This window comes from Colius striatus, chromosome 16, assembly GCF_028858725.1.
Source record: "Colius striatus isolate bColStr4 chromosome 16, bColStr4.1.hap1, whole genome shotgun sequence".
Lineage (NCBI taxonomy): Eukaryota > Metazoa > Chordata > Aves > Coliiformes > Coliidae > Colius > Colius striatus.
Genome location: NC_084774.1, coordinates 10,861,778 through 10,886,967, shown reverse-complemented (window position 1 = coordinate 10,886,967; position 25,190 = coordinate 10,861,778). Strand labels below are relative to the sequence as shown.

The window sequence follows — 25,190 nt, the reverse complement described above, 5'->3', positions numbered from 1 at the left end:
GCCCAGGGATGAGCCTCCTCTCAGCCAGAGTCAGCAGAGGGAGCAGCAGCCTTGACTTGTCCCTCTTGTCACTGTGAGGAGCAGCATAGAGAGCAGCTTTCCAGTGCAAACTGGAGAGCAAAAGGTGAAGTCAGGAGCTGCCTCACATGTTGATCCATGGCCAAGAGACCCATTGCCATGATCCCGCTTCCACACTGCCCCTGCAATCAGAGCCCCATCCTCCACCCCTCCCTCTGTTCAATTAAACAGCAAACAGGAGAAGGGGGTAAAATCCCCTCTGTGCTTTTACAATATGACCTGTGCTTGCCCCCAGTTTCCCAGGAAGCCTTCACACAACCCTGGGGCAAGTGCAGAAAGGTGCATTGCCCAACAAGGGTTATTGGTTTTGAAATTACAGCTACATCAAGCCAGCTATCCAGCTAAAAAGTCACACTTTTTGTTTTCCTATTTTAAGCAACAAACTCCAGTTTTCTGTGTTGGTTATATATAGCTTTGCCATGCTTCAAGTTTAAAAATATTATAGGCAAATTCCTGTCTTTCCTATTTTTAGTTGCTATTGTCCACTTTGACATTTTGGTGTACAGTATTGACTTGGATGCATATGGATCTGGCAGAGGTTTTGAAGAGGTTTTTCAGTAGGAAATGACCAGAGAACACAAGCTGGTGATGCATTTCTCCATTTTAATTCATCAATTCAAGCTCAGCCCAAGGGAAGCCAGTGCACTTCCTCAAGTACCACTTTATCTTCTCCCCCAGGGACCTTTGGGTTTGGAGGGAGTGAGTAGGTGATCACATAGTCTGTGTGGGAACCAGCCCTAGACAATGGAGTTTCCCAATGCATATTTGCTTTCTGAAACCATATTTTTCTCCTTCAAATGACTCCCACCTCTCCTTCCTCAAAGGTGACTTGGTTTGGGTGGCACACATTGCAAGCAAGCCTTGCTCAAGTGGAAGCAGCAGAAAGTTTTTCAGCTGCCAGGCTGTTTCTGTCTCTGCAACATCCATTCCTGATGGAAAATTTTGTCTAGGATTGCAAAAGGGCTCTCTGACTCGTTCAGCAACATAAGCTGCTTCCACCACGATGTCTTGGTCCATCTCTGCCTTTGGAGCTCCTCATGTTGGCCACTGGTGTAAATGTACTCTCACAGGCTGTGCCAAGCTCTTGCTTGTGTCAGAAGGACCTGAGCAAGTAGGACTGATAGTGTTCTTCTAGCTTGCTCTGGAAACTAGCTGGATGAGCTTGGAGAGACTGGTAACTATTCATGATTTAACTGTCCTTGCAATAACCTCTGAAACAGAGTTGGTGAGGCTGGTGAACACCAGAATTTCCTTCACTTCTTGACCCACAGCATCACACAGCTGCTCACCCAGCACCTTCCCTTCCCCACAGCCTCTGAAGCACTCTGTACCCCACAACTGTAGCCCTTGCCAGCTCTGACATTTACAAACACATTCCTCTGACCGATCTCGGCAAAGTTGGAGTCTGATGCAGAAGGGAAAATATTCCCTTCACTTGACATACCTACGTGTTAAAATGAAACAGGCTCATACAGGGGAAAAACCTCGCCCTTATCAGTGTGACATTGTGGAGTCTCACGATCATAATCCAATATTAGTGTGTGATAGGGATCCTACTGGTGGTGCAGCCTGTGCCAAGGGAAAGATTGGACCTTGCAAGTGACCTCTGCCCGGTTTGCTTTCACCTGCCACATAACCCACAGCATGTCCCTGCTCCAATACAGGTATTTCGGACTTTAGGAGAGAAGGAGATCTGAGACCTTTCCTCAAGAGTCCTTGGCTCAAAGGTTATTGTGTGAAGCAGAGCTTGGCCCATGGCCCTGAGGCTGGGCAGGGATGTGGGATAGAAGCAGGCAGCTTTTCAAGGCCACTCTCTTCTCTGAGTGTGGCATGACTTTGCTGAGAACTACAGAGCTGAAGGCCAGTAAGCTTCCACATCCAACTGGAACCCACAAGAGTAAACCTTGTCTCCTCATCTTGCAATCACATCCCAGCCAACAGGACTCAAAGGGACTCTGAAACCTTTCCTCATTTCATAAACAAGTGACAAATGTCAAAGCATTATACTTGGATATGAACCTGAGAAGCCCTGTGCCAGGTGATGAGCTTAGGAGCATTAAAGCCATGCGTTCTACAGGGTGAGCTAAAGCTGAGTCCTTCTGGCACCTGGGCACACACTGAGCATCTCATAAAGCCTGGCAAAGCCAAACCAGCCACAAGTGCCTTTTCATATTTGTTGTCCTACAGTCTCTCTGAGACAAGGAAGGACATTTATCATGCCAATCATATTCCCATTACTGTAGCCATTCATCAGTGTGGTGCAATGAGATCCTGGGAGAAACCCTCTTGAAGAGAAGGGAGAAAGGGAAGGCTGGAGGAGTCCGCAGGGTTATATCACTGAGGAATTGCTTTGTTTTATAATTCAAGGCAAATTCAATCATGCTTGCCAACTATTGTAAGGAAAAAACAATTACCTTGGGTGTCAGCACAGTGCAGAGACAAGCATAGCTAGGGATTGTCCTGAGTTATACTCCTAAACCTAAACCAGATTGAAGTTTTTCCAGATCAGGGGCAGGAGAAACAGGACAGCAACTGGCCCTGCTCAACCAGGCAGCCACATACTGCTTCCCCAGCTGTGAGACTGAACCCTAAAGCTAAAGCTTAGTATGACAGTGGTGAGGCAATGCTAGAAACACCCACTTGTAGCTCTGCCTGTACCAGAGAAGTACATCAAACCAGCAGCACAGGCAGCAGCCTGTTTCTTTGGAGCCCACGCCAGATCAAAGATGTGCACGTGAGCTCCTGAAAGCACAACATCTGTCCTTGCCCTGCCAGCAGCCCTGGGCCAGACTTCAGCCAGAGCCACGTGTGGCTGCTGAGCACATCCATTTGTAGCTGAGGCAATGGAGATCCTACTCAGCACTACGGAAAGGCTCTTGACGTCATAAATTACCTTTAAAGGCTCTTTCAAAAAGACAAGCAAATTTAAGAGGGCAGTTAGCTTCTGGCACTTAGATGCATAACTTTATTTGAGTATTCAATTTCCTCCTTCATTCATAAAGTAAACATCTGAGTTATCTGAAAGTGACTGTATACTTATGCAGTGTTTTCTTAAAAGAGTCAATAGGAGCAAGGCGACATAAAATGCTTCAGGGAGCATGACACAGGAAAACACAACCCTTTAAATGACACACATTCAGGAAACGGTTGAATTCAGCCTTTTAGACAGAAAGGTTGAAATGGTTGTGCTGAGTTGTATTAAATCTTTCACCAGTAAATCCTGTAGGAAGCAGAACATTTGAAGGAGCCTACTTATTCCCAGTGTCTAGGAAAGACTCCCAGAGTTTCAAAGGAAAAGGTCCATTAATCTCATTGGACAAGTGCAATCTAATAAAAGCTGTTGTTAAATTAAGACAACTTTGTTATTAAGTGTTTTCCAAATTTAGGCTATTTCCCCCCTCCAACAAAATCCCTTTTTGTTCTAAAATGGAGGACCTTTGTTGCCTTTCAGCCTAAAATGATCTGTTTTTAGGAAGACTATTGTACTGAGGACTGAAATCCACCTACTAGAGAACAGTTTTATTTACTACATATCCAGGATTTTTTTAACAGATAGATGAGGGTTTGGCTTGGGCATCACCTTGGTGGTATAAATATCCTGCTGACCTCTCTACAGCAAACAAAGCCCCTGTTGCTTTGGGAAGACAGCAAGGTGCTGGCAGGGATGGCCAGGGCTGCTGCACAGGATGTGGATGCAGATTTGGGATGAGTTTGCAAGCTTGGGTCCCTCAGCGGGACTATCCCGTGCCCACTGGCTGACCCCAGCAGTGGTTACATTTCTCAAACACAATCCAAACTTTGCTACAGAGATTGTTTTTACTCCAATTCCATGACAAAATCCAGAGTCAAGAAAACAAGGACATTCCTGCTGCTGACCTCTCGTTGGACCTTCAGCGAGTCAACTTTGCCTCGTTGCATCTCAGCTCCATCACTGACGAAGGGTGGATGCGACAGATGACCTCTTCCATGAAGAGGACACCAGAAAGTGCCCTCATCACTGCAGGGTTAAAGGTGGGGAACTCAGCTGGAAAGGCTGAGAGAGGTAAAACATTTTACCAATGTTTTACCAAAACTGTCTCTGGGGAAGGGAAGGAAATCAACTGACAACAGGACAGCACATGCACAGCCTCTCTCCAAATCAGAACTGAATTAATACTTGATTTCAGTGGAGGACTGAAAATGCATAGCTAGGTATTTTAGGCTGGAGAGCCTGAGGATCTGACACACTGAAACCTGTGAGCTTCTCCCTGGTCAGTTCAGACTTTGGCTGGGAAGGGAAATTCTCAGCTTTCTTACAAAACAAACTAAAAGCAAAACAAACCACTTTTCCTGGTGAGACTTTCATTCAATTCTGCAGACTCAGGAAGCTCATGAGATAAGCCTCCACTTCGAGGATACACACTGAGCTGGCTGCAGCAGAGACCCAAGCTGGCAGTTAACAGGAACTCAGTGTGTTTAATGAATTCACACATTTGGGCAGAATGACTCAGTATGGAAAAATAACTTCAACATGTTTGTGGTACTCTCTGCAGCCCAACTGTGCACTTCAAAAAGGGGCATCAGTGATAACAAAAAGCATGTTGTCATTCTCCCAGGAAACCTCCCAAGGAAGTCCCCAAATTTCCTGGTTCTAAGACTGAGAAATCAGGGATTTCTCCCTGACTTTTTAACTCCTAGTTTTCAGTCTCAGTGGGAAATTCAGAAGCACTCAAATGCCAAGTTAAAAAAGAGCTTATCAACCTCAAATCTGATTCTGGTTTTGCTTAGATTTAATTTCTGATGAAGAGATAAGTAGATTCCTATTCCACCCAAACCAATTTCCTACTAATTACAGACTGATCCCTAGCCTGGTTTTCATTGAAAAATCAAAACTGGATTTAATTACAAGAGGAGGCAGTTATTTTAACTGGAAAACATGGGTGCTATTGTGGTTTTTCCTTTTGGCTTTTGCCTGCTGCAAAATTAAGAGGGCTTGGTTGCCATTGATTCAGGCTGCCTTTAAAACACAAGAGGAACTCCCTCCCCAGTGACCTTGCTGAGTACAATCCAGATGTAACTGATTTTGTGGTTATGTTACAAGCCCCGTTGACACTGCTGTAACTAAGATGATTGGTGATGCACAAACCAAGCCAGAAAAGGGAAAGCCAGGAGATATCTTTGTTTCAGAGCAATCACAGGCTTCAAAAAGTTTAAGAAAACCAACCCTATGTGAGCACAGAGAACTTCTGAGACCTTGAGCTACTGAGAAGGAAAAGTGCCAGCACAAAAGTGGTGTCTCCAACTTGCCCTGGCTGTCATCCCTCACAATTGTATAACACAGTGCTTTTCCTGTCTGTGACACTGGTTTAGATATAGGTGCAAATCTCCAGGGTAGGAGACAAGGGCAGACCAAGAGCTCCCAGGGTGCTACTCATGCTCTCCCAAACATGGCAGCTTCAAGGTGATGAGGTAGATGTGGCTCTTCCCAGATGTATTACCATTAACTCTGCAAAGGTAACAACAGCTCTGCAATGGGGGTGCCCAGGGTACCCCACAGTGTTGGGGAAAGGAAGCAACGTGAAGACCAATTCGGCAACTTTGTTTAAATATAAGAGCAAACAGCAATGTCAAAGCCAATAACCTCAGAGCACAGCCTGTCCAAGAAGGAGCACTGGTATTAGAACTGGCTGCTCTGAAATGAACTATCCATTATTAATATTTTAAATGGTTAAATCCTTTCTAATCATGTTTTAATACGATCTAAAGCTGTATGATTTAAAAGCAAAGCTCAACTCACTGCCAATCATTTGTGAGAGTGTAGCAAAGGCTGTTGCAGGAATACTGATGAGACCAACTTTCCTTCTGGGACAGATAATCCTGGAGCAGCTTTGCTGGAGCCTCAGCCTCCTCCAGGAGAAGCTGTGCTGCCTTTCACGTTTTGGGACTTTCCTAGGAGTCACAGACACTGCAGGTGCATTTAGACATCACCTGGTTGCTGTTGATTGGGATGGACTTGGTTATGGAGGAATGGCAGTCTGTGTTTATCCCTTGTTCCTGTTAAAGGAAGGTGATGGTAGCATGGTCAGCTACATGAGTGCCAAGTCAATCCCAAATCTTGCCCTGTTATTGTACCTGCATTATTAAATGTAAAAATAACATACACATAATGTATCCATGCTGCCATAATGGATAAAATTAAATGGATTGAAAACATATTCCAGATGCTGTAGGACAGCAGGAAAACAAGCTTACACCCTTCCAAGGGAATCCCCACTAGTCCAGCTCAAACACCACCTGTATGCCTCCACATTCATCATTAGCCATCACCTTCTCTGCAAGCTCTATGCTCCTATTTGATGTTGAGGCATTATTAATCAGGGAAGGAAGATGTCAAGGTCAGGCTCAGGAGCAACAACCACCCTGCAGTCCCCATCCATGCTCACAGCCATGGCCCTGCCAGCAACACAGCATGGGAATGTGCTCCCACACAGCAAACAAAGGTGGATCTGAATAAACTGCCTTCCAAAAAGGCCACTTTATGATGCCCTTTGAGCAGCACCTTCCCCATTTAACATTTATGCTTGCAGATCCCTGTACACACACACAGAGTGTCTGTTACAGCCTCCATCACGCCTGTGGTAAATGATTAACGCCACAGATTCCACTTTGCCTCTCACCTTAGTCCTCCTGCTGGCACACAGAGGGGTGGTGTCTCCAGTACTATTTTTCTACCCCTCTTGCTGGGGCCATATCACTAAAAGCAGCTTAAACACCTCTCCAGTCAAATGTTAGAGCAGGCTCCTGCAGCTAAACACCCGTCATTTCCAGCCCTTCCAGGAGCCATTCTTCTTTATTATAAGCAGAGAGTGAACAGATGGGCAGAATGATACCGACACCTGAAATAACAGCACCATCAGAGCCCTGATCCACAGCCCCTCTGTGCCCAAATCTCCTTTCCTCCCATTCAATCCTCAGTGTAATCCCACGCCTTGCCCTGGAGCAGGGGAAATGTAAGTGCAGGTAAGACTGGAACAAGGGCTGGATGCTTCCATTAGTGTTTACTTCAAGCCATTTTCTCAGTTCAGAGAAAAAAATAGTAAGAGTTGCTTATTTTACTCTTTTCTATGGATCCTTTCCCCCATGCATGCTCTTATTTGCATCCATCCCTGAGATGAGGGCTCTCAAAGCTTTCACAGGCATGAAGCAGCTGATTTTGCACCCAAGGCAAGACAGATTCTCCTACTTGAATGACAAAATTTTCCCACTTTCTCTTGTTTTCTCCTGGATCATCAGGAAATGTAAATAGCATCCTGTTAATGAGGTTAAGTCTTTACATGGGAGACCAGTTTGGCACTCTCACCTTGCACCAGCTGAGGAACTGGTCCTGGAGGCAGCCCAGACTCCAACATTGGACTAGATGATCTCTGGAGGTCCCTTCCCATCCTACCATTCTGTGATTTTCAAACACCACAATAGTCAAAGGTGGCTCTTGGCCACATTTAACACAGCTGTGGAAACAGTGGTAGGAAAATCTTTCTTTAGTTCTAATACTAATGCATTTCTTACTGACAGCCTGAAAGGACAGGCCAAAAGCTGGCAAATGTTCACAGTCCCAGTGGCACTGAAGCACTGCAGATAAAACTGCTTTTTCCCAACTTGCACCACTTGTCCACCACTGCTCCTCTGCCCTCTCAGCACCTCCTGTGTCCATGGCATGTTACCTGTGCTGCTACTCTTGGGGAGAAGTTTTGCTGAAATATGCATCTGAGGTTTTCATAGATGATGACAGGACATGGGAATAAATTCCCTTTAACAAGAGCCTTTTTGATATGTGCTGCTTCTCACCAAACCTCCCTTTGAGGAGTTTCCTTGAGAGAAAACCACTTTGCAAAAGGTGTTACTGCTCCTCACTAAGTGTCTTTTGGGTTATTCAATGTAAATTTGATGCTGAAAGGGAGAGAGGTTCTTGAAGCCACCACCTTTACCAACCCCTGGCAACAAATGTTTCTCCAAGAAGGACCACCTGATGTGATGAAAGGAGCAGTGCTGATTGTTTTCTGCTCCTATGCATACAATGGTGAGATTGACTATTGCTCTCTGGTTTAGCTGCTGCACAAGTAAATAGCCTGGACCTTTAATTACTGCAGCACACAGACCTGGAAAGCAACATGACTGGTTTGCTTTGCTGGCACACAACCAACTGAGGAATAAAAAGCACTGGAGAGGAGCAGGGGACAAGGACTGGGAAGCAGCAGTGAGTTTGCACCACCAAGCACTTCCAGGGCCATCAAAGAAATCAGCAGCAGAGCCCCTAACCCACCCTCAGCCTCCACAGCACTGCTGTACCTGCCTCACAGCCTTGCTTCCACCTTCTTTCCAGAAGCCTCTTGGATTCACACAATACTTCCCCTTCTTGTCAAACACTAGGACTAAGAAAGAAGCTTCCTCAGTCCATCCTCTTATAACCAGAATGGGAATGTTCCTCAGCTGGCATAAATCAGTTTAACCAGTGACTTGGGTGCATGGCTTTACTCAGGGGTTGTGTATCCTCAAAGCCTGGGTAATGGAAGAGCTAAAGCTCTCTGCCAGCTGGATAGCATTTGCAGTTGGGGCAGAGCTTGGTCAGTAGCTGAGATGCCACACAAGTTGTGCTGAAGATTTCTGTGTGGAACACAGGAAAAAATGATGGCTCTTTGTGCTCCAACATGAAAGTGACACCCCATTAGAGAGTCTGGGGCTTCAGGGCTCCCAGCAAACACTGAACCACAATTTTCCAGAAATTAAAAAGAAACAAACCTTTTTTCCCCCTTCTTTTCTTTTTTAAAGCAACTGCTTGGGTGAGCAATGATTTTATTGTGCTATTAATATGGTCATAAACATGAACAACATGTGTTTATAGGCTCAAGTGCTTCATTACTCACTCGCTGACTTGGTAAAAATCATCGTGGCATCAGTATAAAGTGCAAAATGGAAAAAATCATTGTAGTCATGTCATAAAATCATCTGGGCAGGTGACCTTTGAACAAAGGCAATTGATAGCTCTGAGGCAGCTGTACAACAACAGTAAAGATAATAATTGTCCACAAGCCACTAGACCTGTAGGAGAGTAAATACACACCATATCTGGGAAAGGGAGAGAGCACCAAGGAGACTGAGGAAGGGTTTGGGAAAGAGGAGTAAAAGTCAGTCTCTGAGATGCTTCTGTGAATCAGCCTTGGTTGGGGATGGGGCAGGAAGGGGTGAGCGTGGCCTCAGAGGGTGATGTTAGCAGAGCTTGGGCAGGGTCTGACCCCAGGCAGCTCCTTGCCTACTGGCTGGAGCCAGGCAGAGATGAGCAGTGCCTGCTGCCTGGGAAGCCCATAACCTCCAGGTCAAGTGATAGGTTTGATTCTCCCAGCCTTTATTTTTCAGTCCAATCTCCTCTGTTTCTGCCACCCCCAACCATTCAGACTCCTGCGAGCACACAGGCTGAGCTGGGCTGTGCAAGCAGGTGGCTGTTGTATTGTGATTGAGGATGTAGCATGAGTTGGGAAGACCCAAAATTTCCCATGGTGTTTGTTCACAACCACTGAGACAAATACTCCTCTTTTCCATGTAATGAGTCATGCAAAGGGACATGGACCTCCTAGGGAAGGTCTTCAAAATGTCAGGTTTGGAATGCTGCAAGCCCTGGGGCTGTTTAGCCTGGAGAAGACTGAGAGGGGACCTTACCAATGTTTATCAATATCTAAAGAGTGGGTGTTGAGAGGATGGGGATAGTCTTTTTTTCTTTGGTGCCCAGTGACAGGACACAGGGCAACAGGCACAAGCTGGAACACAGGGAATTCCACTTGAATATGAGGAAAATATTTGCTGTTCAGGTGAGGGAGCTCTGGCCCAGGCTGCCCAGGGAAGGAGTGGAGGCTCCTGCTTGAGAGGTTTCCAAACCCAGCTGGACATGTGTCTGTGCCCCCGATGGAGGGGAACCTGCTTTAGCAGAGGTTTGGGCTGGAGGAGCTCGGGAGGTCCCTTCCAACCCTCACCATTCTGGGATTCTGTGGTTCATTCTATAACAACTGGAAGGAGTTTATGTTCCCCTGGATGTGGCTACTGAAAGGCTGAGACCTGCAGAGGATGAGGCTTCTGAGGTACTGGCTCCCATGAGGGTGCATGGTCCAGGAGGAAAGGCAGCCCCCCAGTCCCACAGAGCTGTGCAGATGAGGCTGCCTCTCCCATTAGGGCTGACGAGGAGCCAGAAGCCTGTGGGGACGGCTCCTGCCTTGGGGATGGGAGCAAAAGGTTGGAAGATACTCCTGAGTAATGTAAAACCAGCACTGTGGATGACGCCAACCAGTGAGTGCAGGGAGAGAGCAGGAAGGAAAAATTACACATGTCCTGGCTGTTTCACTTCTTGTCCCTCTGCCTTGTTTCGTCAGCCACCAGCCCCCGGAGCATCCCGACGCCCGGCCGACGGTTACCAACAGGCAATAAATAAAGCTGCTGGAGCCACTGGTGTCAACATCTTGGCATTGTTTAGGTCTTCTTGTTTGCCTTTAAAATAACTCTCCCCCTCGGGGTCACACAGAAGAAAAAGCGTGGACCCCCTGCCATCATCCACAGAAATCATCTTGCCACGACTTGGGTTGTGTTGCCTTTTTTTTTGCCTGCAAATCTTGGGGTTTGGGGAGCTGCCTGGGACTGTTACTCACACTACACCCAGGACTCCTATTGCCTTCTGCCTGCCCATGTCCCAGGTCTCTGAGACTGGGACACATCACCCATTTTCCTGACTCCAACAGACAAGGTTTGGTCTGGGTTTGCGGATATTGTCCCCCTGTGCTGAGGGGTTATCTGCTGCATGGCTGTGTCTGGCTCTGCTGTGGATCTTGGCAGACCAGAGAGTGGAAAAACAACTGGTGGAGATGTGGATCCACGGTGAGAATCTGCCCGTGCAAACATGGTGTGCCACTGCTGAGCCCAGTGCTAGAGGGATGTCCCTTCCTGACAGCCCCTGCCCTGGCACAGGAGCTTGGCATGATGCAAGCTGCTAATGAAGCTCTGGACACACAAGAAATACTCCTGCAAAAATAATTTCATTCATGGGGTTTGATAAAACTGTGGTTTGAGCCCCCCTGCACAGGGCTGCATTGAGGGAGCAGCACTGAGCTATGGCAGCACTGGAGGACACTGATGCTCCCCAGTGCCTGCAGCATCTCCTTTCCTCCAGCAAGGGCTGCATGGTGGAAAACATCACCCTCCATCTCAGCTGAGTCGTGACTTGTTGTCAGATTCACTCTCCCTGATCATCTTTAGCCTGTTGTTTATAATAAAAATCAAGTGATCCATCTCTTTTGACAAGAGGAAGAGTTGCTCCAGGAAGCCCTGGACAGGTCAACTTCTATATTAAGGAACTATTACTTGACGGCTTCCTGGCCATAAATAGCTGTCCAGCCTGGCTGGGGATTTCATTTAGAAACAACAAATAAAGCAAGCCATAGAAGTAACTTCATGACCTTGCTCCCTCTTCATTTCCCACTCATCTCTTCTCCTTGGTAAGGTCTTCTCCTGCACCCCCAGGAGCCTCACGTCCCTTTGCATGCCCCCAGCAGTGCCTGTCTCCCTGAAAAGGCATCTCTGAAAAGCTGTAGAAATGCACTGCTGCACACTTGTGGAAGTGTGATGGGACTTTTGCACCACAGAGGATCTTTCTCTACAGCTTAGCTCCAAGAAATTGTTTTCTACTTGGCTTTCATTAAAATAACTAAATAGGAATCTCTGCCCTTCATGGCTGAAAGCTGGAGATCCTCCATTCAAAACACCCCCAAAACTGGATGCAAACAAACACCTTTCCAACACACCCTTTATTTCTCAGTCCCTCCAACTTTTCTCTCCACTTCTAGAGGACTAACTTCTGATTTCCTGGTGCTCCAGGTTGGCAATAGCAAAACCAATCAGGCAATACAAAAGAAAAAGAGAAATTCAGTATTCTTTTATTATTGGGAGCTTTTGACCATTTTTTTTGTCATGTGGTTTGCCTGAAATAATAATAATAACAATAAAAAATCTTTGTTGGGAGCTGGAAAGGGAAGAGCAGCGTGTTTATTTCATGTATGACTCAGTGTTGATACGCCAAAGGCTTCAGAAGCTAACACTCTATAGAGATGATAGTTCTTAATATAAAACAGTATATGTTTAAAACAACTGTTGGGGGTTTTTTTTGTTGGTCTTTCTCTTTTCCTCCTGTTGTGGCCAATAAAACATAAGGGAGGCCACAGAGTTTACATTTTAATAACATTATTTGGTGCCACGTTATTACAGTCTTTATTGGAAAGTGGAATAAATTGCACACAGAGGAGTCATAGGAGAGAGAAATCACTGCGAATAAACATAGATTCTGGGATGCATTTATTTGCTGGTTTCATCTCAAAGGAGGAAGGCTTTCCCTAGGAAAATAAAGGCAGCCCCGAGGCTCTGGCTTCAGGGAGGAGGATGAGCTTCCTGGGGGGGACCCATTGTCACAGCAGAGCCATCCCAGCCCCATCCAGTCAGAGTTTCCCACACGCATCCTCTGAGAGAAACCTGTTGTGCAGCCGTGTCCCGACAGCCCTCAGTCCCGACGCACTGGGGCAGCCCCTCGTCCTGCCCGCCGGCTGTTCGTAGGGCCAGCCAAAAACGTTGCTCCCGAGGCTTTTTGCTGGAAGTTGGCAAGTGCCAACTTCTAGGCAAGTGCCAGGGCACACCAGGAGTCCTGCCGGAGCGGCACGCTCAGCCCTGGCTGGGGGGCCATGGTGCTGGGGGAGAAGGTGTAGTCCTCGGGCTCGAATTTGAACTCACCGTGGCTGCTGGCCAGTGCCTCGTCTGACTGGCTCTGTGCCTGCCCCAGGGAGGGAAGCAGAAAGTCATCAGAAAGCCTGTCATTAGCCAAGCAGTCACCCTCCCCTTTGTTGTAACGTTGTGGTATGACTGGGATGGATTATGAACAGCTTGGGTTATCCCTGATGCTACTGCTGCCCTTCAGAGGAGCCTGGAGCTGGGCAGGAAGGGTTCTGCATCCCCAGTAAGCACAGGGATGAGGCATCCCAGGGCCCATCTGCATTTATTTAATGACTAAACATGTCAAACCCACCCCTCTCCCATACAGCATGACTGGCACTGCACCAGGCACTCTGGTGCTGGAGCTGAGCTTCCCCTTCATGGACACACAACCAGCTTGGAGACAGTTTACACTCAGCATAAAGATAGTGCTGGGTCACAAAATACTGATGTGTGGGTTAATTCATGCTCTTCATAAGACTTGCTCTCCAGACCCTTCACCAATCCATTAGGCTGGTGGCCCTCAGTACTATGAACTAATCCCTCAGCCTCCAGGTTCCCCAGGTCAGCGAGTACCAAGGCAAGGGCTGTGGGCTCCTGTGCCTCACCTGGGACACCGACACGATGGTTTGTCCGGGATACTGTGAGGTCGTGCTGGGCTCTGACTTTAAAGTGACCGTGCTGTCTGAGTTCGTGATGGAAGAAGGGGAGTTAGTGGCCGAAGTTGTAGACCCTGGAAGACAATTGGTACAGGATGGTGAAGCAACACAGGTGAAAATCTGTTCTTAAAGACAGATATGTTTTCATGGCTACCATCACACCTCATGGCATGAGTCTACTCTTCTTCACCACATCTCTGTCAGGATAAAGCTTTGTATTTGGCTGTTAAGATGCTGATGGAGGAGAAGAAGGACCCTCTCATGGCCTGACAGGGATGGTCCTGGTACTGGCCACGTGGGCTAATGTTGAATGCATCATGATACCTTCCCTTCAACTCTTTCATACCTCATTCCCAGTCCTGCTTTTATCACATCACTCAGTTTAGCCCAGATCTCCTTGAACACAGTGTTGCTGGGCTGAAGCCACATGCCCATGGAGCAGAGGAGCTTCATGGGAATATGACAGCAGTGAGATCTCCCACCCACCATCCTACTTCCACATGAGGTCTATGTGTAAGCACAGGACCTACATCTAAAGCAAACATCAGGGGAAAACATCACAATACTATTTTCTAATGATCATAATTTCTTGCAGAAGACACATTGAATCGTGCACCAAGCCCCCATGATGGAACATAGCAGCACTGTACCTGTTGAGGTTTTGCCTTTGGTAATGTTTTTAGGCTTCCTTTTCCTCGTCTGGATGCTTTCCTTTTTCATGGCCAGAGGTCGTGGTACCTTGACATTCGTAAAGTTTGGAATCATTAATATTGTCTTTTATTTAGCTCCTTCCCACACACATGTTGCTCTCCTATTTATGTGCTGTAGCTCATGCAAAGCACCTAAAGTCCTTGTCCTTCACTAAGTGCTATTTTTCTCTGCAGCAGGCCTTGGCTGGAAGATGTAGAAGGCTAACAGCTAAGGCTTTCCCACAAATTCTGTTTTTTCCTTTATTTCCTATTTTCCTTTTCCTGATTTATTAGTGACCTTTATGACAGGGCCTCATTAAATTACACTGACAGACTGAAAGCCTGCGTGGCTCAGAGGGAATGGTCATGGGATAAGGAGACTTTAACCTTTGTGGCAGGAGTTTGAAGAGGCCTGTATGGAGGGATGAAGTCTCCTGTTTGGCTGCTGGACACATTAGCAACAGTTCCCATCCTCTGTACATAAATGTTGGGCTACTCAGTATCCTTCACACATTCTTAACTACCAGATCTAGAAGAGATATGCTCCTTTGCTCCAGTCTGGGTCTGGGGAGCTTCAGTCTCCAACTACTGGAGCCTGGTAAGCTTTCATTCTGGGGAATAACTTGGCAAACAAGCTAATTAAGAGCCATCCAGTGCCAGAAATCTCTCCTCTACACAGGTTTCTCCTGGGAGTGTTCCTGTACGCCCCCCAGCTTTGTTCTGGAGAACACCAGTGGTCTGAGCTTTCAACTGTCCAAGGAGATAAGGTTGGGTTACAGTTCTTTTGGTTCCAGCCTAGAAGCTGGTCCCTCCAGATCTGAACCTGCTGGGCAGTAATCCCAGTGCCCAAAGGGTCTCTCACCCCATGGAGCTTCATGTACAAGCCGCAGGCGTTGCAGACGGGTTCCCCTTCAGCGTTCCTTCTCCAGAGGGTGGTGTTGGTTGTGTGGCAGTTAGTGCAACATAGGCCAGCACGTCTAGATGAAGACTTGAAAACAAGGAAACACACACATAGGAATGATTAATTGGGAACTTTCCTTTCATATATAAAAAAATAGTAAACCGCCACTTGCCCCAATGTCCTGGAAAATGTGAAACACACACGAGCGCCAAATTCAGATCAAACAAATTACAGTCAAATGACATCACTCTAATTTGCAAGTGATTTTTTTTTACTGAGCTTGATAAGCCTGGCAACTAGCCTTGTAACTCATTTCAGAAACTTTCAACAAATCTGCTGAAAGTGACCAGGACTCAGAGAACTTTCCTCCAGGAGATTCACTCAGATGGAGAGAAGATGGAAAATGACAGAGTTTAAGCACATGATGAAAGCTCCTTATGCTTTAAGTGAACTCTTGTGTTTTTCTGTACTCTAAAAGTTAACAACATCCCAATTAATCTCTGGTTCAAGACAACTGGGAATCAATTGGCTGAACTGAGCAGAACCAAACTGAACTGGCCCATAATGAGACCAGGGAGATTACTCTTTGCGTGTCCCACAGATAGTCTGTTCTCTTACAGGCTGCAGATACACCATGCAAACTTAAATTAATGACTTATTTTGCAAGTGCAGTGACTGCTGGCTCTGAAATGTTAATTCCAAATGAAGAAGGAAAATATTCTGGCAGAAGCAGCAAACTAACTTCTGACAGCTGCACTCCAAGCTACTGGAAAATCCACAAGTCTCTCTATACAGCCTTGTCAGCTCAATAAGCATTTGATTTGAAAGACTCTTAACACTAGGTATTGAAACTATTTTACTAAAAGACTTCACTAAGTATAAGCTAGCAATAAGCAATGTGAGAGGCTTTCCACATTCAGGTGTTTAAAAATATATTCTTCAGTCTTGAGAAAAATCACTTTGATTTCCCTCAAAGGCAGATGATAGGTGATGCAGGCAATAAAGAACTCCCCATTTGTTTATTCTTCCATTATTACTTGATATCATGACTGAGCAATATAACAAATGAGCTGGGAAGAGCAGGAATAAAAATGAAATGTTTTTACAAGGTTAACAGTCAAATAAAGATCAGCTTTGAGTTTCAGGAGACACGAGTGACGTGCCCAAGCTTTGATTCACTCGTTGCTCAGCAGAGGTCTCGGCAACTGTTTGCAAATAATGATACTGCTTTGGAAATGGAAATTGCTCTCAAAAAATAACCAGGCAAAAATAACAACACACCGAGGTGTGAGCTGACAAGCCTGGCACAGAGGAGGGAATGGCAATCCTTGTCCCTAATTTGGGATGTGGTGCCACAGCAAGGTCCTGGAGCAGCTACTAAGCTTCCTTAAAGCCTTTCAGCTGCCAGGGATGTACTGTTCAGCCCTTTGACCAGGAGGGACCTCAGCCCTGATGGGAACAGAGGGAGATGCTGAGCACCAAATAGGTGCAAGGGCTCTGAGGTCCAGCTCCTGCTGTGGCTCTGAAGGGGAATTTGGAGGCACTCAGCCTTGGGTAACTGTGCCTGATATAAGCTGGTGAGATCTGTCATCACCTGCAGATGGAAGAAGGCCAACACAAAGCCTTTTGGGAAGCCCCGAGATTTCTGCACCATTGCAGGTCCCTGGGAGGGAGGGAGGGAGGGAGGGAGGGACACACTTTCCCTATTTCAAACAATGCTTTGTCCATGGCTTGTAGATGAGGTGGCGACAAGACCTGTAGTTCTGGTGGCCCAAGGGCAATGCCAGTCCTGCCAGAGCTCTGCCCAGCACTGTGTCACAACCTGCTCGTGAGCTTTCTGCTGGGGCTCTTGCACATCACTCTCTGGGCTGCATCCCACTCACACAGCCAGGAAAGAGCAGAAATCATCCTCAATGACCAAATATTACAAATTAAAGCCCAGAAACCCATGAGAACCTGGCCGTGCACCACAACCTGCCAGCTTAGCAAGAAAGAGACAGTCAAGGCTACAGTTGCTCACTGAAGGACGAGGGTACAATACGTTATTGCTGGTTTCCCAGCAGTTCCCTTAAAAAGAAAATGCATTTCTGCCTGCCTCCACCCAGCTGCCTTTGTACCATTCTGACCTTGTCTAGGAAGTTGTTGACTTCAACATTGTGCTCCAGTGTTTATTTATACAAATGCAGCATACACTCAAACAAAAACCCTTCATGGACCAGACTTGACAGCCAAGTGCTGCTGATAAGCTCAAGGAATGGCGAGTTGGTGCCTATCGAATGAACCATGTGTGACCGCTGCTTGGAGAGCCAGGACAATTCAGAGCTAGCAGGGTAAGTCCTTCTGAGCCCAAAGCCATCAGGGACTTTGCTTCACTCCCTTTTCAAAGATGAAAATGAAAGCACAGGGTTTCACAGGAAAAAAACAAGAGAAGCCTCTAAACCCCCTGATGTAACCAATACTTTTCTGTCCTCCCTGGCAGCACGATGGATGGGACCTGGTGTTGACAGGGAAAGATTTGCAGAAAGGTTACTGAGATACCTGAGCTCAGCTCCTGAAATCAGGCAGACACAAACCTCAGAGCCAAAGGTAGCAGCAGCCTCTGAGATTTGCTTTGGTAACCAAGGCTCTGGGCAAACCTGCACCTTGGAGGACAAGGGAGCAGAAGGAACTAACAGCCAGGAGAAAGCCAAGACACACACCATAACACTGCATAGCTCCAGAGTCCTACCAGATTGTCCCAGAGCTGCAAACAGTCCTATCCCCACCTTCCCCAAAAGTATCACCAAACCCACTCTGCATTGCAATCTGTAAAAACGGACAGGCTGAAAAAATATCCCCTGAATCAAGCCAGCAAAGCTCAACTCCAGGTGAGTCCTTCCCCTCAGAGCGGCATGGGAGCTGCTGAGCACAGGACAGTTGCTGCATTTGCTCCCTGGGCTGCACCACACTGTGCAGCTCAGCCCCTAACACGGGGGAATTGCACACACAAGGACAGAGCCATTCACCTCCATCAGCTGCTCCCAGATGGTAACAGTGATTTGGCTTTTAGGACTGAGTCTATGGTATCATCTCGTGACACAATACTGCTGCGTCTGTCCTCCTCAAAGACAAAGCCTTTCTGCTTCTGAAAGCCACTGTGCTTGGGCAATGCTGCAGCAAAATGGCTGTTGCTGCTGTGTAGGGGATGCTGTTATCTCCAAAAAAAAAAGAAACAAAAAATGAGCTGGAAACTACACTGCTGCTGCTCACCCTCTGCCACACACAAGCAGGCTGAGCGCTGCCGAGCTGCAGTGTTATCTGGGCCATGTTGTGTTCTCCAGGGCTTTCAGGGGAACTTTGCTTTGTGAAAACAGAAATCAGAATAACTCCCAGCCCAGCATCTACTTACAGAACAAAGGTCATAACGTAAAGGACAAAAGCCACCATTTTTTCCTTCCCGTGTCTGTATTTCACGGAGTTGTGAAACGGCCGATTTCATCCTTCCTACAGCAGCAGCACGTCACTGCCTCCAATGCTCTGCTCCAAACGGCCCATGGGAGTGAGATTGAGCAGGGAGAACATCCCCCACCACAGAAATCAGAGTAAGAACCATCCCAAGCCAAAGAAGTAGACCCTTGGTGGTGGACTTACACCCTCTTGTCAGTGGATCCCCTTTCCTCTGATGGGGCAGAACTTGTTGCAACATGACATTTCAAACCCTTGGGAAAATCTGAAGTTTTGAAATGTTTCATTCCAAAGTCAGGATGGGAAGTCAAAATTACAGCCCCTTTTCTAATCCATAAACCAAAACCCCTTCAAGTATTTAAACCTCTCTGAAATGTTCTCCCTGGGTAAGAACTGACTCTTCCATTTGGGCTTTATCATCATTGTCTCAATTACCAAAATTATGCTAAAATACATTGGAAGTACTTTGATAAGTACAATTCTGCAAAGCAGCCTTCTTCACCAGAAAACTCTGTTGAAATCATTGCTGAAAAATGCCTCATGGGTGCTATGTGTGGAGCTGTGCCAGCAATGAGAGACAAGCAGGAGGGGAGTGTGAGGCAGGGTGCCGAAATACAGTACAACAGCAGCCCGACCTCTCCAACTCCTTTTTGGAGAAAGGAATTGTTCAAACAAAAAAAAACCCCAACAACCTGGAAATTCATCCAGTGCCACATTTTGATGCCAGTCCAAAATCGAGGTTTGGATTTAAAGTGGTTTGTACCTGTCTCTCTCTGCACGGATGGTATTTGCTCAAAGGAATCAGCAGCGTGACTCTGAGGTTCACAGCACAGCAGCGACCAGAAGCCGCTGCCAGCGTGGAGATTTAAAGCCATTGCATTAAAAGAGACCAGGAGGGTTTTAGTGAGACAGGTAAATCCTGTCAGGTAACAGCGAGTGTTTCACAGAAATGCCTCTATTTTGATGTGATGAACACAACCAGGGCGATTTTCCATGGAGACGCTGCTCATTTGGTTTTGCAAATCCAGAGGCACATTTCCCGGATCGGAATCAAAACGAAACCTCTTGCTCAATCCCAGCTTTTTAAGGAAATGGTTTTCTTACACAGAAACTCCTAACTTTGGGGCTATTCCTCATAATCTGCTTCGCAATGCAATGCAAAAAAACCCACCCCAAACTGCGGGAATAAACCCTGAGTGAAAGCAAAAGGAGCTCCCAGCTGCTCCCCAGCTCAGCTCCAACAAACATCCTGTTTGCAACGAAGGCTTCTGATGACAGGCTCTGGAACCAAAACTGTTGCCACCAAATTTAAACATCCCCAAGCGACTCCACAAAAAATAAAAGGAGGTGCCTTTCCTCTCTCACGATGGGATCCCAATAGGAGGAAGCCCAATACCTCGTTGAGGAAGGGCAATTAATACTCTTAACTTGCAGAGAAACCAGGAACTACCCAACCTCAAATTTCCCACTTAGGTGGGTGGGTGAAGACAGCGCGGGAACTGGGCCCCATCCTGCTCCCATCGTGAGCAGCCGCAGACCTGCCCAGGACAGCTCAGGATCAGCCATGGCTCCTGTTCACCTCCCCTGCCCAGCCCATGTGCATCTTCACAATGAAATAGGATGTAATAATAATAATTATAGGATACAAAGCAATGCACTCACTGGGGGAATGGAGTTGGGAGAAGCCCACAGGACTCTGAACTGCAAGTGGGACAGATTAGCCCTGACTCTGCTGCAGTGCAGCCGCTCAGTGCATCACCGGGACCCCTCCGGTCCCTGCTGTCCTATCTGTGCCAGTTGTTCCAGGGCAACAATACCTCTGGCTTCACTCCACTCCTCCTGATGTGAGCCAGCTCTGTACTGCAACAAAGGGCTCCTGCCAGTGCTGATGGCATTTTGTTTGTGGGAGGATGGAGGATCAAACAGGCCCTAACAAAAGTACAGAGACTAATGGTGCAGGCACCATGACAGCTCCCTGGCTCCCACCCTCCAGACCCCCTGAGTGACACAGGGGATCACTAGGGAGACTTCCCTGGGAGTTTCCCCCTCTTACCAGCCTCTTCTGTGGCTTGAGTGGCCGGTTGATGCCATTCATCTTGTGGTAGAGCCCGCAGGCGTTGCACAGGTAGTGCCCGGTGCCATCCTTCCTCCAGAGCGGCGTGGACATGGCCCCACAGTTCACACACTCCCGGCCGTCCCCAGGGAACTCCTCCAAGTACTCTGGAAGAGACACCCAAATTGTGTGGGTCAGGAGCTGTGCCCATGGCACAGGGCATTCCGGGTCTATGGGAGGTCCCCAATCCTCTGTGCTCCACTGTTTCTCTCCCAAGGACAATCCCTGCATGGAGGGAGTTTACCTCCATCCTACGAAGTGTGGAACAAACCCTTTTATTTCCTCCACAGCCTAATCTTTCAGTATTTTGCTCCAATATAGCAGATTCCCTCATCTCTTCCCCAAAAGACCTCAAAGGGCTGAGTGAGGCCAGGGTCTCCCTGCGATGGGAAGGCACAGGGAGCCCGTCAGTGGGAGAGTGCAGAGCTAGCCCTGAAAAAATAAGTTGGAGGCAGCAAAATGGGGCGATTTTCCTCATTTTCATCAAGTCAGACTGTTTGCTGGCCGCTGGGGACAGACCGGCTGGGGAAGGGCCCGAGGGGCTGCACACGGAGCGATGCCCCCAGCCCGCCAGACTGGCAGCCGCGGGAAGCCCGGGGGTACCCGGGGGAGCATCACCCGCTGTCCCAAACGCCAGCTTAGCGAGGCTCTGCTCCACTTCCCTGCACCCCGCAAAGCCCCGAGATGAAGCCACGGAGCCGCTCGCTCCGAGCACCCTCCGTCCCCGGCCAGAACACGGCTCCGCGGCAAACGGGCAGCTCGGAGCAAACCCGAGGCACTCCTAGATTGAGAGTCGGGATCTTTTCTCCTGCTATTTTCCTCTCTCTCGCTCTCTCTCTTTTTTTTCCTCCGCCTGGAATGGTATTTTCTTCCAAAGAAAAATACTCTTCTATAGATATATATATTTCAATCTTCGATAGTATTAATAACAATCCAACAGAGGGAGGGGGAAAAAGGGAAAATAACAAAATTTTAAAAGGGAAAAAAAGAAAATTAAAGTGTAAAAAGTTTAAAAAAGGAAAAAGGTTGCAACAATTCATTAAGTGCGAAAACGAATAGTTTACTCTACTTAAGAGTCGTTTACACTATTCAAGAGCAAAAATAAACGACAGAAAGGACGGCGGCCACTATTCCGGATCCCAAACCACCGAATTGAAAACGCAGAAGGGATTTCCGCGCCATCATCTCTCTCGGCAGGACCGGAGCGATCCCTTCCCGCACAATGCAACGGATTTTCCCAGACAAAGAGAAAATCCTGGAAAGAAACTGTTCCCGAACGGCCCCGAGGAGGAGGGACAGGAGGGCTGGGGAGCAGCGAGGTGAGGAGGGGGCTGCTGCCTCGGCGAAACTTTGTTCTTGGGATAAAGATAATTCGGTTCACCGCAGTAAAGATGATAATGCGGCTGAGATCTTGAAGTGGCTTTTAAAAGACTTTGCAAACCACCGGCGAGGGAGGATGGTGAGATACCCCCGGGGTGATAAACCCCGCGCCGAGAGAGTCCTTTTAAACCAAACCCCGAGCAAATAAGGTTCGGGGATTGATTTGAGAGGACTCTCCGCTGTGGATGCAAACGAATTGAAGTGAGGTTTATTGTTCAACGCCTGAGTGCGTTTCGGTGTCTCTCCCAAGGCCACAGAGTGATGCAGCTGCGGACCTGTTTGGGCGAAGGCGAATGAGGAGCCCGAGAGTCTGTTCAAATATAAACTAATTTACTACAATAAATTACTTAAAAGGGAGGGAGCTATAAATCTGCCCCGCTAATTTAAACACAAGGGTAAGTATTGAAGCACAGGCACAAAGTCGATATTGTGGGAAGGAGATATCGGCGGGAGGGGGAGTGGGGGAGAGAGGGTTGAACGGCCTCTGCTCCTCTGTCCTCCGGGGGAATTGCTCTCCTTTGAAACGTGGTCTTTGCCCTTCATGTCACATTCCCCTCACACCCCCCACTTCTGTCCAGGGTCAGTCACGCATTCCCCGTGCCCGGACCATCTCTCCATCCCTGGATAAAATCACCCCTTTCGTTCCTGTCGGGGATGCCAACAGGGCAGCTCACCCCGAGGCAGGGACACCAACGCGCCAGGGGAGCGGGGCCAGGCTCAGACCCGAAGTCGACAGCCGGGAAACGACTCGACGCCCCGAGGCGACGGTGAAGGGCGACGGCAACCTACCGAAGGTGGACCTGCGGCCGGGTAAAGCCGCCTGCCTGGTCTGCAGGCTGTGCAGAACGCTGCTCTCAAAGTGTCCGGCCGTCCAGGAAGGCGGGATCTCGGGGGTCACGTAGGCGGGGTAGGGGCTGGAGTAAGACCCGTTAACGGAGCGCACCAAGGCGTTGCCGTACTGCTCCCGGCCCCCGCCGCCCAGCAGCAGGGGCCCCTGGTAGGCACCGTCGCGGCCCGGGGGGCTGCTGCCCGGGGGGCTGTGGGAGTAGGAGAAGCCTGACGGTGGGTGGGGGCTGCCGGCGTTGAAAGCGGCGGCCTCGCCGCTGCTCTGCCCCCAGCCCGGAGGGTTGGCGAGGTGGCTCTGGTGCGGCTCGCAGCTTTGCAGGTAGGGCAGCGTCTGGAGGACAGAGGGTACCCGGGTAGTGGGCACGTAGACGGGCGAGCCGGCCGACGAGTGGAGGAAGTTGCTGGAGTCGTGGGAATAAGCCGACTGGCCATGGTTAGGGGCGAGGGCCAGGCCCTGGTACATGTTCCGTCCTCGGCGGCTGCTCAGGGCCCGTCCGGCTGCTCCCCGACGTTACCGAGGGGCTCACTCAGAGCAACCTGGAGAGGAGAAACAAGAGCTGAGATCCTGGGAGACTCCGACCCGGAGCCCTTCCCGCAGCAAAAGTGCCTCTTCCCTGCCTCGAGTAGAGGCTGTAATTTGTAATTAATATATTTTTTTCCCTTTAAACTTTCCTCTGCTCAGCTCGTCCCGCGGGGGAAACCTGCGGAGCTGGGACGAGAGCAGCGGCCGAGCTGCTGCGAGAAATAACTTCCGTGCATCGGGCACCTTCCCAGCGCCCCGCCGCCCCCTTCCCAGAGCCCCATTGCCCCCTTCCCAGCGCCCCGGCGCCCACCCGGCCACGTCCAAGGGGTCGAAGAAAACAAGATATATTTTTCTTCTTCTTTTTTTTAATCCCCAAAAATAGTATTTCCCTTCCCGTCTCTTTTTTTTCCCCGAGCCCTGGGCCTGCAGCCTGCCTCAGGGCCTGGGCTGGAAGGAGGCGGCCGCGGAGCAGCCCCTCAGGCGTCCGGGTTGGACGAGAGCGGGGTCCCGGAGTCTCTGGGCAGCGGCCCCGGACCAGGAGCATCCCCGGAGTTCCCCATCCACCAGCGCTACCGCTTTCTTGTTAAAAAGAGAAATAATCCTCAGGCAGGCCTCTCCTTTCGGACGGAGGGCTCAAACCGCGGAGCACCCCAAGAGCATCCCAGCCCCCCTTCCCGCACAGGTACTCACATGGCAGCGGGCCGGGAGCGAAGCAGGGCATGGCCAGGTGGGCATGAAGCTGCGCTCAGACCATCCAGGGAAATCCCAGGGAAATAAAAATAATGATAATAATAAAAAAAAAAAGAATAAAGTTTACGGGAGAGGGAGGAGAAAAAACAATCCAAAACAACCGGGACCCCCTGGCAGAGAGGGGCTGCCCTCCCACGGTCCCTCCCCTCCCGTCTCCGCCGTCTCCCGTGGGTGCGTCCCGGGTTGCGCCCGGCGGGGAAGTGGAGGCGGCGGCGGCGGCGGCGGCTCTTTACGGCGGGTCCCGGTGCGGGCCGGGCCACGTGACGGCCGGCGGGGTAGCCCCGGTCCCGGCCAGGATTGGGCGCCTCGCGACGAGGAGGGGAAGGGGGGGCAGACGGAGTAAGTCCCGCCGGCTCCACTCCCGGCGGGGGGGGACGCGCCCGTCGGCTCCCCCCGGTGCGGAACCGGGCGGAGCAGGAGCAAGATGCGACCCCCGAAGTGTCCCGGACCCGCTGGATGCCCCCCCATCCCACCCCTCCCGCAAGGCTGGAGGTATCCGCCCGCCCCCCGGGGAGGGGTTGGGGCTGTCTCTCTCCTTTACGGGTCCCGCCGCGTTTCTGGGGGTCGGTCCGACGCCCCGGAGGGAGGCGATGTCCCCCCGGACCTCCCGTAGATGCGGAGGAACGCACTGAAACTTTCCGGCGGGGGTTTGGAGTAGCGGAGGACATGTCCGAAGGGGTTTTGCTCCGAGCGAGGGCTGGGGCTCTGCTTTGAAATAAACCCCATATTAACCGGGAATGGGGGGGCTGTCGTCCTGCCCCCCAGCCCACCCTCCCTTTCTCAAACAGCACACGGCCCCGCCGAGCCTGGAGCGAGCCTTGCAGCTTGCCTTGCAGTTGCTTGTTCAAAGCAGCTCTACCCGGCCGGGCCGCTCCAGAGAACAGCGCTCCGGCCCCTCACCGTCCCGTCGGGGCTGTTGGACCCCGGCCTACCCTGCTTGTAGGGGCACTGCTGTTCCCCAGTGAGGGGAGAGGAGAGGGTCCTCCCCTTGTAGCCCCTCGCCCGAGCGGCTCTGGCCTTGCGACGGGGACAAGAG

The 25,190-nt window shown here is 49.3% G+C and overlaps 1 protein-coding gene across 1 annotated transcript; it reads right to left on the bottom strand.

The window, feature by feature from the left end:
• Window positions 1–12,030: 12,030 nt before the first annotated feature.
• GATA5 (GATA binding protein 5) lies at window positions 12,031–24,404 on the bottom strand. Its single transcript, XM_062008953.1, has 7 exons — window positions 24,095–24,404; window positions 22,825–23,418; window positions 20,596–20,762; window positions 15,060–15,185; window positions 14,159–14,246; window positions 13,458–13,582; window positions 12,031–12,910 (listed from the first exon to the last, which is right to left on the bottom strand). Exons 2-7 carry the CDS (start codon window positions 23,342–23,344, stop codon window positions 12,755–12,757), a joined length of 1,182 nt encoding a protein of 393 aa, XP_061864937.1. The 5' UTR covers window positions 23,345–23,418; window positions 24,095–24,404; the 3' UTR covers window positions 12,031–12,754.
• Window positions 24,405–25,190: the final 786 nt, after the last annotated feature.

Bases quoted from the DNA above. Each gene is read 5' to 3' on its own strand.
- GATA5 (XM_062008953.1), bottom strand. From the start codon at position 23,344: ATGTACCAGGGCCTGGCCCTCGCCCCTAACCATGGCCAGTCGGCTTAT. The intron at 20,763-22,824 runs GTAGGTTGCCGT...TGTCTCTTCCAG, and splicing joins CGGCCGCAGGTCCACCTTCG to AGTACTTGGAGGAGTTCCCT. The intron at 15,186-20,595 runs GTAAGAGGGGGA...CTTGTTTTCAAG, and splicing joins TCAAGCCACAGAAGAGGCTG to TCTTCATCTAGACGTGCTGG.